We start from the raw sequence: 13,737 nt of genomic DNA on the forward strand, positions 1-13,737 counted from the left end.
AAGGGATGAAGACGGTGAAAAGATGCAAACATCCAGTTATAAAATAAATAAGACCTGGGGGTGAAATGTACAGTGTGGAGACTATAGTTACCCATACAGTATTGGATATTTGGAAGTTGCTAAGAAAGTAGAGCTTAAACGTTCTCGTCCCCAGAAAACCATTGTAACTATTTGAGGTAATGAATGTTAGCTAGAGATCTGTGCTGATCATTTTGCAATATATACAAATATCGAATCATTACATGGTAGAGCTGAAACAAATAAAATGTTATATGTCAAATCTCTCTCTATATCTATATATAATATACATATACACATAAATATCTATATGTATAAAATAAAATTTTCAGCAACTTGATTCTAAAAAAAAAATAAAGCACTCAAAACAGTGTGCATCAAACGCATGTACATCACAGCCACTAAAGAAACAACCCACAACTGTGGGCGGTGTGGGTGCGGTACATATCAGCGGAGGTTTTAAAGGGAAAGAGCTTCTCTTGTTAGATGTGGTGGTGGTAGTGAAGTGTGCACAGGGGGAGGGGGCGGTCCTATGGGGATGTCGGAACCACCTGAGACCCTCTAAGGAGCGAAGCCGGAGGGAAGCCCTTTAATGGTGTCTGAGGCAGGGGCTGAGGGAGGAACGCCCCCTGCAGCCCTCTTTCTGTGGTGGTGGAGGGGACTGGGGCCTTGACTTAGGACAAATCAAGTCCTCAGTATGTGTGCCAGCCTGCCTGGTAACTTTCTTCTTCTCTGTCTAGTGATCTCTTAATGAGGGACAACTTGTTTGAAATCATTACGAGCTCCAGGACCTTCTACGTGCAGGTAAGAAGCTCACTCCACGAAGCCTTCGCTGTTCCGTCTCTGTGGATGGTGCACTCCTAGGCCTTGCCCTTTCCTGTGCTTTCTCTTTTATTTTGTTTGAAGTTTCTAGCGGGTAAATTTAGCCCCGGAAAGGCAGTCTGAGTCCTAATTTATTCTAAACAGGATGTTTGCCAAAAGCTTCCCAACCATACAATAATAAGAGCAGGTTGAGCCGCTGTACTGGGGAGTGTGAGCGTGGACCAGCTGCTCTCCGTCGCGGGGCGCCAGCTAAGCAGAGAAAAGGAGAACTGGCCGGTGGTTTCACTTCTCCTTTGGGGGGGTATTTATAAGCTCCGCCCGTGTGTGGTCATCACTGTGTGCAGAAGGACAGAAGCACAGAGGCCCCTGTGCAGGCACCAGGTGCAGAGCCCAGCTGCACAGAGAAAGCCATTGTCTGGGCTCTGACTGTTCAGCTCTCAGAAGCTTCTCCGCCCCACCCTCAGCGTTGGAGTTCTCCCACCTCCTGCTAAAGTCATAGGCGCTGGAAAGGCAGATTTCCAAGCAGAGCCTCGACTTTCAGGGCCAGGTCCCTGCCCCAGCTGGCCGAGCAGTCCTCAGCGTGGCCTCGATTCATTCAGGACTGTGACAATGCTGTATTTCTGGCACCAACATGGTCACGTTGTGGTTGGGTTTCAACAGTAGGCTCCTCAACCAATGCTTTTCAGGGTTTCCAGGGCCCTTTGCTCTTTGTTCAGGTGTCACTCTTCCTTTCACAGGGGTCAACCCTCCCCTATTGGTTGGGCAGCAACTCTAGCTGTCCCCTCCCTGAGCTGGTCCCCCTGCCAGAGCCCAGCAGATAAGCTGGCAGCCTTAGCTCTCTGTGGGTTCCATTCGTTCAAACACTTGTGACCCCTGAAAGAGATGACGACGTAGGGGAGCTGCAGACGGTGTTGCCAGGGGTGTTAGAGCGGGCTGCGTTCCCACTCGGGGACAGTTAACTGTAGGTGCAACAAAAGCATATCCAGCCCTGGCCGGTTGGCTCAGCGGTAGAGCGTCGGCCTAGCGTGCGGAGGACCCGGGTTCGATTCCCGGCCAGGGCACACAGGAGAAGCGCCCATTTGCTTCTCCACCCCTCCGCCGCGCTTTCCTCTCTGTCTCTCTCTTCCCCTCCCGCAGCCAAGGCTCTATTGGAGCAGAGATGGCCCGGGCGCTGGGCATGTCTCTGTGGCCTCTGCCTCAGGCGCTAGAGTGGCTCTGGTCGCAATATGGCGATGCCCAGGATGGGCAGAGCATCGCCCCCTGGGGGGCAGAGCACCGCCCCTGGTGGGCGGGCCGGGTGGATCCCGGTCGGGCGCATGCGGGAGTCTGTCTGACTGTCTCTCCCTGTTTCCAGCTTCAGAAAAATGGAAAAAAAAAAAAAAAAAAAAAAAAAGCATATCCAGGTCCGGCGTTTAACAGATATTTGTAGAGTGTCTTCAGGAAGCTGTGCATTTTGCCTCACCCTGGGGACATGGCTTTACACAGAATAGGTCCTGCACCAGAGAGAGAGAGAGAGAGAGAGAGAGAGAGATCAAGTGCACAGGCAGTTAAAACAGTGTGGCAGGGTGGGGGGGGGGTGCTGGATGGCTGAACCCGGGAGTTTCTAGAGCGGTGAAACTGTTCAGTATGATCCTGCAGCGGTAGATGTGTGAAATAGAACTTAACAGCACAAAGTATAAACCTTAATATATGCAAATTTAAAAAAAGCATTTAGGAGGTCAGGTGATCCCTGCACAGAATGCAGAGTTCTGACAAAGGAAGCTAAATGTATCACTAGCGTGAAACTATCTCACTGGTGGGGATAGGGGAATAAACAACAGTGTGATGCACGCTACCGTTAAACTGAGTGCTGGTTGCCATGGGAACTCATAAGAAGGGCCCCTCCACCCTTTTTAGGGAGTCGGGATGTTTCCTGAGGGAAGACTTACCTGAGCTGAGTCAGTTGGGGAAGGAGTGCCCCAGGCAGAGGGAATAGCCTGTGTAAAAAAAAAGCCTGGAGATAAAAAGAGCACAGAGTACACAGGAGGCTGGGCAGCAGATACACGGCCCCGGCCTTGTACTTGTTGAAGAGCTTCTCTGTTATGCTGAGGGCCGGGGCCCCTTGAGGTTGAAGTAGGGCAATGACCCAATCATATCTACCTACAGATGGATGTTCCTGTCTCCTTCTCCCTCCTTCCTTCCCTTCTTCTCCTTTGAGATCAATAAATAAACATTTAAATAAAAGAACATAAAAATCTCACTTGGGTGAGTGATCTCACTTTCAGAGCCTGTTCTCATCTGTAAACTAGAGATGATAGCGCTCCACCCCAGCCCCCATAGTGGTCTGCTGGCTGTCAATGACCTGCCGGTATGATGCCAGAGAAAAGGGGGAAGGTAAGAGCTGGGCTGCTTTGAAGGCTATTGTAATTTAGGTGAGGGATGAAAAACAGCCCAAACTAGGGTGGATGGGCAAAAGCGGAAAATGTAAAAGCTATTGCAGAGGCCTTTCTAGGACTCGATTGTTGGTTAGACGTGGTGAAGGAAGAAAAGAGGCGAGGGTGGCTGAGGGCAGAATCGTTGTGATGGGAGCATGGGAGGAGGGACTGGGGGATAGACTGGCCCAGCAGGGGTAGTTCTGAGTTCACCATTTCTCTGGGACATCCAAGGAGACATGTCATGAAGGCCCTTAGATAGGACCTGACAAGGTAGTATTAAATAAGTATCTGTCAAGTGAACAATTATACTGGATAGAAGTTGGGACAGGGCTTTGGGAAACATGGACCCCAACAACAACAGCAAAACGTTCGAAAGGTTTTGCATCATCTGGATGAATTGGGTGTGTGCACATTTACCAGAGGCTTCTCGTTGCTTCTGTCCTCCTTTGCCTTCGGCACGACACTTCCGGGATAAAAGAACACTAGCGTCACCCTGAATACAGAAATGAGCAAGTGGACAAGTCTGTTTATCACGCCTAACTCAAAAGTTAGAGATTAAAAATCATTAAAAATATGTATTAATTTATTTAAAAATAGCAACCATAAACTCATTTGTGTTAAGACAAGTAACCTTCCATGGAAAAGCACTATATTTCTAAAACAAACAAACAAAAAGCAACAAGAGTAGCATTCTTTTTTGTTTTTGCAAATCCCTTTAATGGCTGGCTTAATAGAAGACAGCAGGATTCTCATATCTGCCTCTGCATTCTATCTGGGGCCATATGTTGTTTTGATTGAATAATATGAAGAAAATCTGGCCCTGCACAGATATGTATTTGGAAAAAATAGACTATTTTAATAGCTTTTTCAGATAATTGTGGACGTTCTTCTTTGATTCTATACCAAAACATGGCAAATGGTAGTTTATTTCTTCATGTTTAGATGCAATGTGGAATCAGAAGCCAATAATAATAAACTTTTATATTTTTACATTAATATCCATTGGTTAATTTTGCACTTTGAACAAACCCTTTTTACCAATGCATGATGTTATAATTGCATGCATAGGTCATTTGGAAAATTGTGTTTTTTTTTAGAGGTATGCAGATCTTCTAAATGTTGACACATTTTATTATATAATATAAAATATTATATTTGTTAATATAACCACCAGTACCATCAAAAAAGTCTTTAGGTATGGGAATCTGTCAAGCTTATGGAGGGTGGATACAAGTTTTCTGAACTTGTAATTTTTGCTTTGAAAGCTCAAAATTCATCATGTGCAAGAAAATGCTTTCATGATCTTGACAGAGCAGGCTCATTTCATTCAGTTTTGAGAAAGAGTTCGCCTTATACCTAAATCTGACTAAGTTTGACTGACAGTTTGTCAGTCATTTGTTCCAAGTAAAAATTGTGTTTCATGCAAAAGGGAATGAATATAATGACTACTCATACATACAGTTTGGTGCCGGCAGTTTTGCCATGCCTGAGTGGCATGCTGATTAGCTTCCTAAGGCTTTATGTTCAGTAAATCTGCTTCAAAGAACTGTGTATTCTCGGTATCTAAGGAAGCTGGAGCAGAGAGCAGGGGAGATCTGTGCAGAGAAAATAAACTCCTAGGACAGAAGAGAGAGCCTTGCGCAACAGGATGGGGCCGGATTCTGGCTACTTAGGTGTTGGTCATTTACCTTCTGTGTCATATTTACCTTATTTGTCATGTATGGATAATTTGTAGCCTGTGATCTCTCACAGCATAGTTTTTCTTTTGCATTAATAAAAAGCTAGTGTTCATTGGCCATTTCGACGTCCTAAGCACAATGCTAAGCAATTTAGTTTACATATTCCTTAATTCTCAGTATTTTCTGAGGGCATCTCTACTTTACAGATGAGGAATTGAGTGTCTGAAGGTAAACCGTTTGAGATCACAAACCTGTTGAGTTAGATGCGGAAGTGATTTGGAGGCACCAGATGCTAGGGCGAGACCTACTCATTTGTGTTGTTTACAAGCAGCCTGGTGCACAACCCAAGATGTAGAGGGTAGCCCGATTCTGAATTGGGCAAGACCAGCTTGGCAGTGATCGGGCATCTAAGCTAGTGATGTTAGCAAGCTCATCAGCAGGTAGACAGTTCTCACTTCCTTTTATTCCCCCCCCCCCCATCGATTTGAGAGTGAGAGAGGAAAAGAAGCTTCGACTAGTTGTTCCATTTAGTTGTGCACTCATTGGTGGCTTCTTGTATGTGCCCTGACTGGGGATTGAACCCGTGACCTCAGTGTGTCGAGATGATGCTCTATTCACTGAGCCTCCTGGTCAGGGCTGGTGGTTCTTACTTCTGAACAAGGGTTCAAAATGAGATTTTAGTCTTTAGAATACAAGGTGAGCATGGTTCACCGTTTTCCCCCATTTCCCAGTCATAGAAGGTCAAGGGTATTAGGTAGCTTATCAAAAGTAGGATTAGTCATTTGAAATGAGAAATGTAGTTTAGACTGGCTTTGGTAACTTGACATAAGCCGAGTTGTTGAGTTGTCAGCACTAGAGGGCTGTGTCAGGGCAGCAGTGGTATGAAGAGGGCTCAGATGTGATTGCAGAGTGTTGAGCTAGAACTCCTTGGATGCTTACTGTTCTAATTTAGACTACAAGGTGCATGGCATCACTCAGAACTATAGAGTGTATATAATCTGTGCAATCATATGTGTCAGGGCTATGATATGGCTTTTGGTATTTTTGAATTTTTGATGAAGGCTAAGCACAGGCTTTTCTTAAAAATTGATATATATAGCCTGACCAGGTGGTGGTACAGTGGATAGAGCATCAGACTGGGATGCAGAGGGCCTACGTTCAAAACCCCGAGGTCACCGGCTTGAGCGTGGGCTTACGAGCTTGAGCTCGGGATCGCTGGCTTAAGTGTGGGACCATAGACATGACCCCATGGTTGCTGGCCTGAAGCCCAAGGTCACTGACTTGAGCCCAAGGTCGCTGGTTTGAGCAAAGGGTCACTCGTTCTGCAAGGAACATATGAGTAAGCAATCAGTGAACAACTAAAAAGCTGTAACGAAGCTTGTCTGTCTCCCTTCCTGTCAGTCTGTCCCTGTCTGTCCCTCTCTCTGTCTCTGTCACAAAAAAAATTGATATATACACACACACACACATATACATTATTTTTTTTGCACACAGTCTTTGAGGTTTCACTGAATTTTGGTTGCCAATGGATCCCACTCTCAAAATTACTGATAGAGATTGTAATTGTGATCTCAATAAAGCAACATTTTATTCCTTGCTTTTATATTTGAATAATATTTTAAAATGACATTTATTAGTTAAACATTAAAATAATGTTTAATGATGTTTATTATTGTTAACATTAACAATAATAATGGCTGGGTTAACTACCTAGATTATCAGACAGAAAAAAATGTCATCAAGTGGAATTAGGGAACGGAGAAATATAATAATTAGCAAACATTTTTCATCTCTATTAATTACTAAATGTTTTATAAAAGAGATTTAATTGTTTTGTCCGTCATATTAGTAAAGATTTTTTAAAAATGTAGCACTATAGTTCTAGCAAAGGTGCATGTTAGAAAAATAATAATGTGCTGTTGCTCAGTGAAATTTTCCTGTAGTTGGCCGGAAGCATTTCTGGCCAAATGTAAGAACCTGAAAGGAATGCGTCCTCTTTAGTGATTTCCCTAGGAAGCTGAAGAATCTTAAGTATGAAAAGCTTAATGTACAAAAATGTGAGTGGAAGCATTATTTATATTAGAGTTGGAAATGATCTAAATGCATTTGAGAGGATTTTGACTCTTGTGTTCGAGTCCTCGGGTGTTAAATCAGGTGAGTCCTGATTTCTGGGATTCAGTGATTCCTTGCTGCGTGGAGGCTCAGTTGAAGACATCTAGGCTAGTTGTGTGATAGTTCCTAGAAAACATGTGAGAGTTTGCTGGTGCGATTTCAAAGGACAGTCAGATAGGTGGTCCCTGACTTGTTGGGCCAACATTTGACATGGGGGGTATTTTGCTAGGGTGACGGAAGGAGTAGAAATAGTTTAACAACCCTGGAAACTGCTAATTGGATTGTCTTCATGGGGGATCTTTCAGTTTGTTGAATGAAAATCCCAGGTCCCTTATATGGTGTGGAGGACCTTTGTCTCTCCCTCAGCTCCCATCTGTCTTCCCAAATCACCTTCTGCTTCTCTAGAAGGAAAATCTCTAAGAAATGCTACTTTATTATTAGTTAAGTTAATTACATCTATCTTATTCCAATTTGAAAGAACCCTTCTTGCTCCCCAAATAGGTTATCTAATTCTAATTTGATACCGACAATTTGATCTTGTAGGTAGGAATTGTCCGCAGACTGAGGGGGGAATGTCTCAGGGAGAAGATGGTGAATTTATTTATAATGTTGGAATTTCAGGCTTCAATATGTGTCCTTCAGATATAACAATAAAATAATAACTAATAAAGCCCTTTCTGTATATCAGGCTCTGTTCAAACTGCTTTACCTGCAAGAGTTTATTTAATTCTCCCAAGAGTTCTAATTGTGGACAGGCCAGCTCTGATATTAGTAAAATACATTATGGAAGAATCTCGGAGATCTTCCCCTGGCTATTTTTTTGGACTAGAGATGGTTTTGTCTTTTTCTTGGGGAACCACCGGATTGTCAGATCACTGGAAAAAGCCCAGGAGAGAGAGGGTGCACGTGAGAGAGGTGTTTCTCTTGGGCATGTGTTGCAACACGCTTTTGAGCCAGTGTTCAGGGTGTGAAACCGTTTCCCTTGCAAGTTTTTTTTGGACGCATCTAACCAAGGAAGGTTTGTTTGGGGGTGACATAAAGGGGTGGGGATGCAAATTTGAGGATTTTTTAAAAAATGGGTCATGTGTTATCTTGATATATTGCAAAGAGTAAGCATCGTTTTGGGGATGGGGAAAGTGAGGGGTCTATGTGAAGAATTTTGCAGTTGGGGGTGTGGTGTAAGCACACAAATGCATGCTTGTGATTCACGGTGGAACTCTTGGGGACAGTGCGAGGGAACAGAGAGGTTAACAAATATACGTTTCTACAGGTCAGGGATTCAGTCTTGGTCTCATCACTGTGCCCAGCACCTGATACCATGTGCAATACTGAGTTAAGGCTTCAGTAAATGTTTGCTGGGTCTGCTTGAACTCAGCGTTTATAAAGCTGGAAAAAGAACTCCGAGGACTCCACATAGTGGTGGCTGGTGGCTTTGCCTCTAGATTTTCTTCCTTTCTTCACAGAGCCGCTGCTGCCCCCTTCTGGCTTTGATAGGTATTTCTGGAGGAAGTACTTTTTTAACTGCTCACCTGTCATTAAGCTTAGTGCTCCAAATCTAACAACTCAGAGGCCTGGATGAAGAGTCAGGACAGGTCCAGGTAGCTGTGCTTTGAGAGAAGCCCTGCTTGGAGATAATATATATGTCCCTTTGCAGAGGATTTGGCTTTCCTGGGACTGGAGTTGAAATTGGGATTATTCTGTTCAGATATCTGTAGTGGAAAGATGATTGCCTTGGGAGACAGAACTGGAATCTAGACCAGCCATAAACCTTGAGCTTTGGCTTTCTGGGCCTCACTTTTATTTTCTATAAAAGGAGACCAGGCTGATTATGTTCCAGAGTGGGTGAGGGACTTCAACAGCGGAAGGGCCTCTAAGCTGAACCCTCCCTCATGACCTCTGCCTCACTGCAGGGCAGCGCTGCTTTGAGCTGTTTTATTTATGAGGTGTCAAGTGTAATTTTGCAGGGAATAAAATGTCCTCAAAAGCCTAAAGTCACTGGACTAGATGATCTCTGAGATTCTTCCAGCTCTAATGGAGTGATTTTATGAACTTAGAATTGAGTCAGAGACTTGCAAGCTGAAATCATAGTGCCCAGAATATCTGTGTAAGTGCTGTGGGTGTTTTGCAGGCGGACAGTCCAGAAGACATGCACAGCTGGATAAAGGAGATCAGGGCAGCTGTCCAGGCCCTCAAGTGCCACCCCAGAGTAAGTCACTTCCTTTCTGTTGCATAGTCATGTCAACTTAGAAATGATTGTCCGTGAGTGGGCAGGCTTTATTTGGTGATGTAGGCAGGCAGCCTGGTCCCGGCTAAAGCCGCAGGCGGGCTTGTGTGTTTGTTTTTTTTCAGCTGACTTGGGTACACATTTTTATTTTTGGTTGTTGGAGGAGGTGAGGATGGTTTGGACAGAGAAACAGAGATTCTGATGTGTCCTGCACATCTCCCTGTCAGGCAGACCTTGACAAGCGTGGAGTGGATCCCACTGGACATACTTGGTTCCTCTAGACCAGTGCCCCTGGCCCTGCGGGGTGGTGGCTCTCCTGAGTGGGCACTCCTCCTGGGGCTTCGGGGTGAGCATGGTCAGGAAAGCCCTTACTTTCCTTTGTTTTCTCTTCCCTTTTCTTCTTGTAGGAAATGTCCTTTTCCAGATCCATTTCTCTGACTCGCTCTGGGAGCTCCAGCCTCTCAGGCGGGGCCAACTCCGTCTTCTGCAGAGGGCGGCCCGCTGTGGAAGAGAAGAGAGCTCTCTGCAAAGCCCCCTCTGTGGCCTCCTCCTGGCAGCCCTGGACACCTGTCCCGCAGGCAGGGGAAAAGCTGCAGACAGCCGAAGAGGCTCCTGAGGACTCTCTGTTCACGTCTCGACTTGGGGAGAGCAATACTTCTGGGGTGTTGCCCAGCTCCCGAATAAGGCACCGATCAGAGCCCCAGCACCCCAAGGAGAAACCATTTGTGTTCAACCTCGATGATGAGAACATACGGACTTCTGATGTGTGATGAATCGTAGTGCCTAGGGAGGGGCGGGGTAGGGGAGGACTCAAGAAACGGAGGCCATGACTCAGTTTCCCTGGCTGTTGGAGGATAGTCAGAGGCCTTTATGCCACTCATCTTCCTGTGGATGCTCTGTGTGAGGGGCCCATCCAGCTGGTGTTTAAAAAACAATGTATCATTGCAGTGTATTTAAGTGGGAAAATCACTAGGTTACTCCTGTAGGGCTTGCTCAGTAGGGAGCAGCTTGCCTCTTGTTTGATTATTGCAGGGTCGTCCTAATGAGAGGAGGCGGCAAGCCCAAGTCTGTTCCTGACGAAGTTTTATTTCCTTGTCCTTGTTTTAGTTCCTTCCCTTTGTTTTCAGGACAAGTCACAGAATCTTATGCCAGTCGCATGGTTTTATCCCGTTCCTGTTTACTGGCTGAAGTTGGACTGTGAAGTAGAGGGGTGGTAGCTAACCGCCCTGAAAGGAGGGAGGAGCCGTGAAGACCCAGGCCCCGCTTGACTGGGATTCATTTTGAAGGGAGGTAGTAAATTCTGGGTGCTGGCGGGTGGCCTTCCTAATGTCTACCAGGTCAGACCTCCATAGGGAATGAAATAGGGACCTCTTGTAAGGAGTGAGGAATGATCCATTCAATGCAGCAGTCAATTACTCGGTTCTCATTTTGATGTTCTTTGACCCCAAATACTGTCAGTGTGAGTGACAGGCCTGCCCACCCGCTTCCTGTGTCTGGCCCCAAAGATGAATTTATCAGTGTTAAATGTGATGACTGTGGAGGACAGAACAGACATTTCCCTTGATATGGTGTTAGTTGGAATGTGTGGAGGGTTAGTACGAGTATGATAATTCACTTGTGTGATAGACCAGATCTCTATTTTAGAGTTTTAGATTTGCTTTGAAGCAGGTGCTAGGAAGAAATGGGTTAGAGTTCATCCAGCTAAGTATTTTTTTGACACATGTTTTCCAGACAGAAGGAAAGGTCTGTTTTAGCAAAGACAGATTCTCTTGAATCCTTGCCTATAGCTCTTCTTTAGTGGGTCAGTTGTAGTCTGAGTCTCAGTGCTGTAGCATCGTGCACCCTGGCAGATTTGCTTTCTTTGTGTTGCCCTTTGAATGAAGCCTTGTGTACTTGCATGATCTGACCTTGCAATCTGACGAGGTTCTATGTATCTAAGAACAGAGAGATGCGAAGATAATCTTGATAGATATTTATATTTTTAATAAACTAGAAACTGCATAGAAACATTGATTTAGAGGCTATGCATTGCTGACTAGAGATTTCCCACCCAGATTTCAGGGTGTGCCTTCTTCCATTTGACACGAAGATACTATTTCTGGCGTCCCTGGGAGGATTTGTCTGTCCAACTTATGTGCTGAACTGCTACCAGGAACCTATCAGGGCTCCCTAAAGGGAGAGAAAATGTAACTCATTTCTGTCACACCTTTTGTCAGCTAGATCAATTAATTTTATCTTTAAATTCAAAAATTAATGACTAGTGGTCAAGGAGCTAAGGGAAATATTTTTACATAAGTAAATCCTTTCCCCTGTTTATGTCCAAATCTAATGCAGAGGTGAATAGATGTGATCGGTAAATCCTTAGTGACTTGAGGGAAATCTGATGTCTCTTCCAGGCACCACAGCACCCTGGAAGTCTGTGTCGTGTTGAGAACTATTCTTGACTGCACTGACTTGGTGCTGTCCTTCACTTGACTTGTTTAGCCTCGTGGTCCTGGTGTCGTAAAAGAAACCTACTACTGGGTCGCTCCCTCTTCGCCTTTTCTCTTTTCTGCAGGTTCCTGTATATGTTGTCCTCAGAAATCCTCAGTTTGGGAATTACTTATTTATGACTGGTCAGAGTTACAACATACTTCAAGTAGCTTGCTTTCAAGAAGTCATTCCAGATTCTTAAAGCTCTTTGTCTCTGGTTCCATCTTCCGGTTTTCCGCAAGAAAATTATTTGGCTAGGTCAAAGACACAGTGCGCCTTAAGCGATACTGAACTAATAAAAATAAATCAGGGACTTTTGAGATCTTTTTAAACATTCTCTAACTCATGGAAAGTTTAAATTATAAAAATCTACCCACTTCTCTCTTTTTAAAATTAAACCCTCTGCTAGATGACTACTAAATTAGTTGGCCATTACAGTAAGCTAATAAGGTTCTTATTCAGTAAGAACCTTCTCTATTTTGAGACTGTGTTAAGTTAAACATACTTATAAATCCAAATTGTATTACCGTGATAGAGGGAAAACAGGGACTCTAGTTGGCAAGTACTTGGGAATCCCAAGTTAGAACATTGTTAATGTAGTTCTAACACCAGATAAATATAATTATATATTCTGTGAAGCCTGAAAGCATTATCATTCCCAAACTTTATTTCAGAATTCCTTTGGTGTTCATATTTCTTATCTCTGGCCAATTTCACATCACAGTAATGTCACTACACGTTTGAGCCAAAGATGGTGCATGTACGACCAAAGCATTTGCTTTTAAATGTATAAAATGGAACCAAATGGAAAATATAGGGTGGGGATACACTATAGAGGTTAGTAGTTAAGTGCAGAGGCTCTGAAATATCTCTTGAGTTAAAAAATAAATAAAAGAAACTAAAAAAAGTACTGCATTTTCTTTGTGGAATAAAAACCTTCTCTGAGTTGTGCTGTTTTTATAAGACTTTTGATGGGGTCTTGACCCACTCTGTGTAACAGTATTTCAGGTGGTCTTACCTATAGTTGAACTGTTTACTGTCTCCTGTTCTTGAAAGCTTAAGGATTTGCTATCTTAAGTCAGTTGAAGGTTGGTAAACATAGTTGGGCCTTGTGCATACTGTGAGACATCATCAACATACATCGAGCAGAGTGACCTCAGGTCAAAATGTTGGAATTACACATCTGTTTCTGTGTGGAATGCTGGAAAATTCCCATGAGAAAGAGTAGATTTTAAGGTCCAGCTTTATAGTTCACTTAAAGCAAAAGGTTATTTTCCCTTCTTGAGGATAACTGTTCTGACACAGGCTAAAAGGACCCATTAAATAAATAGCTGTTTCAGTAGTTGAGCAGTGGGATTTGATGTTCGTTCTCACTGTAAACTGATAAACAGGCATATGGTGGTAACAGTATTTTGGAAATGGAGTTTCCCAAATCAGCTTTGTTTATAAACTTTGAACATGTCAGAAATGGACAAGTTTATGAAATCTTTTCTACCAATGTCACTTTCCCCTTCCTTCTCTTTTCTCCCTGTGTTACTGCCTACAGCAGTCAGTTCTAGTCACTCATCCCAGGTAGTCTGAACTGTTTGATTCCTGTCCCCACTGCTTAGGAAGGTGTGGCATGATTTTGTATGTTGAACCAGTATGTTTCAGCTGTGAAATGCACTCCCTGTAAGCACTGAGCCCAGTGCATGGAAACTGTATGCTTCTCTTTTTATGTGATCTCTGAATTGGTATGTAGCAAAATAATTTTCTAAAACTTTTGTTGCTTGTTTTGTAATAAAACCATGTGAAATACTGAAATATGGTGTGTTTTCCTAACGCGGAGCGTGGGTATGCGATCGCTCTCGTCAGTCTGCCCCTATTGGTTTTATGGATTTCACAAAGTAGGTCCCTGCTCCGGGTGGTTAGTGCTAGGGACCTCTCATCGCTGCTGGAGGGTGGATGTGGCCCTTAGGGAGGGGCGGGTGGTGGGAGGCTGTATGGGTGTGTATAT

At 44.0% G+C, this 13,737-nt stretch overlaps 1 protein-coding gene across 3 annotated transcripts in view; it reads left to right on the plus strand.

The window, feature by feature from the left end:
• PLEKHA2 (pleckstrin homology domain containing A2) overlaps window positions 1-13,544 on the plus strand; it is a 74,833-nt gene extending 61,289 nt beyond the window's left edge. For all 3 annotated transcript variants that reach the window (XM_066237254.1, XM_066237252.1, XM_066237253.1), the window contains exons 10-12: window positions 759-822; window positions 9,174-9,251; window positions 9,677-13,544. In XM_066237254.1, coding sequence (XP_066093351.1) covers window positions 759-822; window positions 9,174-9,251; window positions 9,677-10,039 — 505 coding nt within the window. In that variant the 3' untranslated portion in view covers window positions 10,040-13,544. The remainder of the gene's footprint in view (window positions 1-758; window positions 823-9,173; window positions 9,252-9,676) is intronic.
• Window positions 13,545-13,737: the final 193 nt, after the last annotated feature.

The sequence above is a fragment of the Saccopteryx bilineata genome, chromosome 6 (assembly GCF_036850765.1).
Source record: "Saccopteryx bilineata isolate mSacBil1 chromosome 6, mSacBil1_pri_phased_curated, whole genome shotgun sequence".
Classification (NCBI taxonomy): domain Eukaryota; kingdom Metazoa; phylum Chordata; class Mammalia; order Chiroptera; family Emballonuridae; genus Saccopteryx; species Saccopteryx bilineata.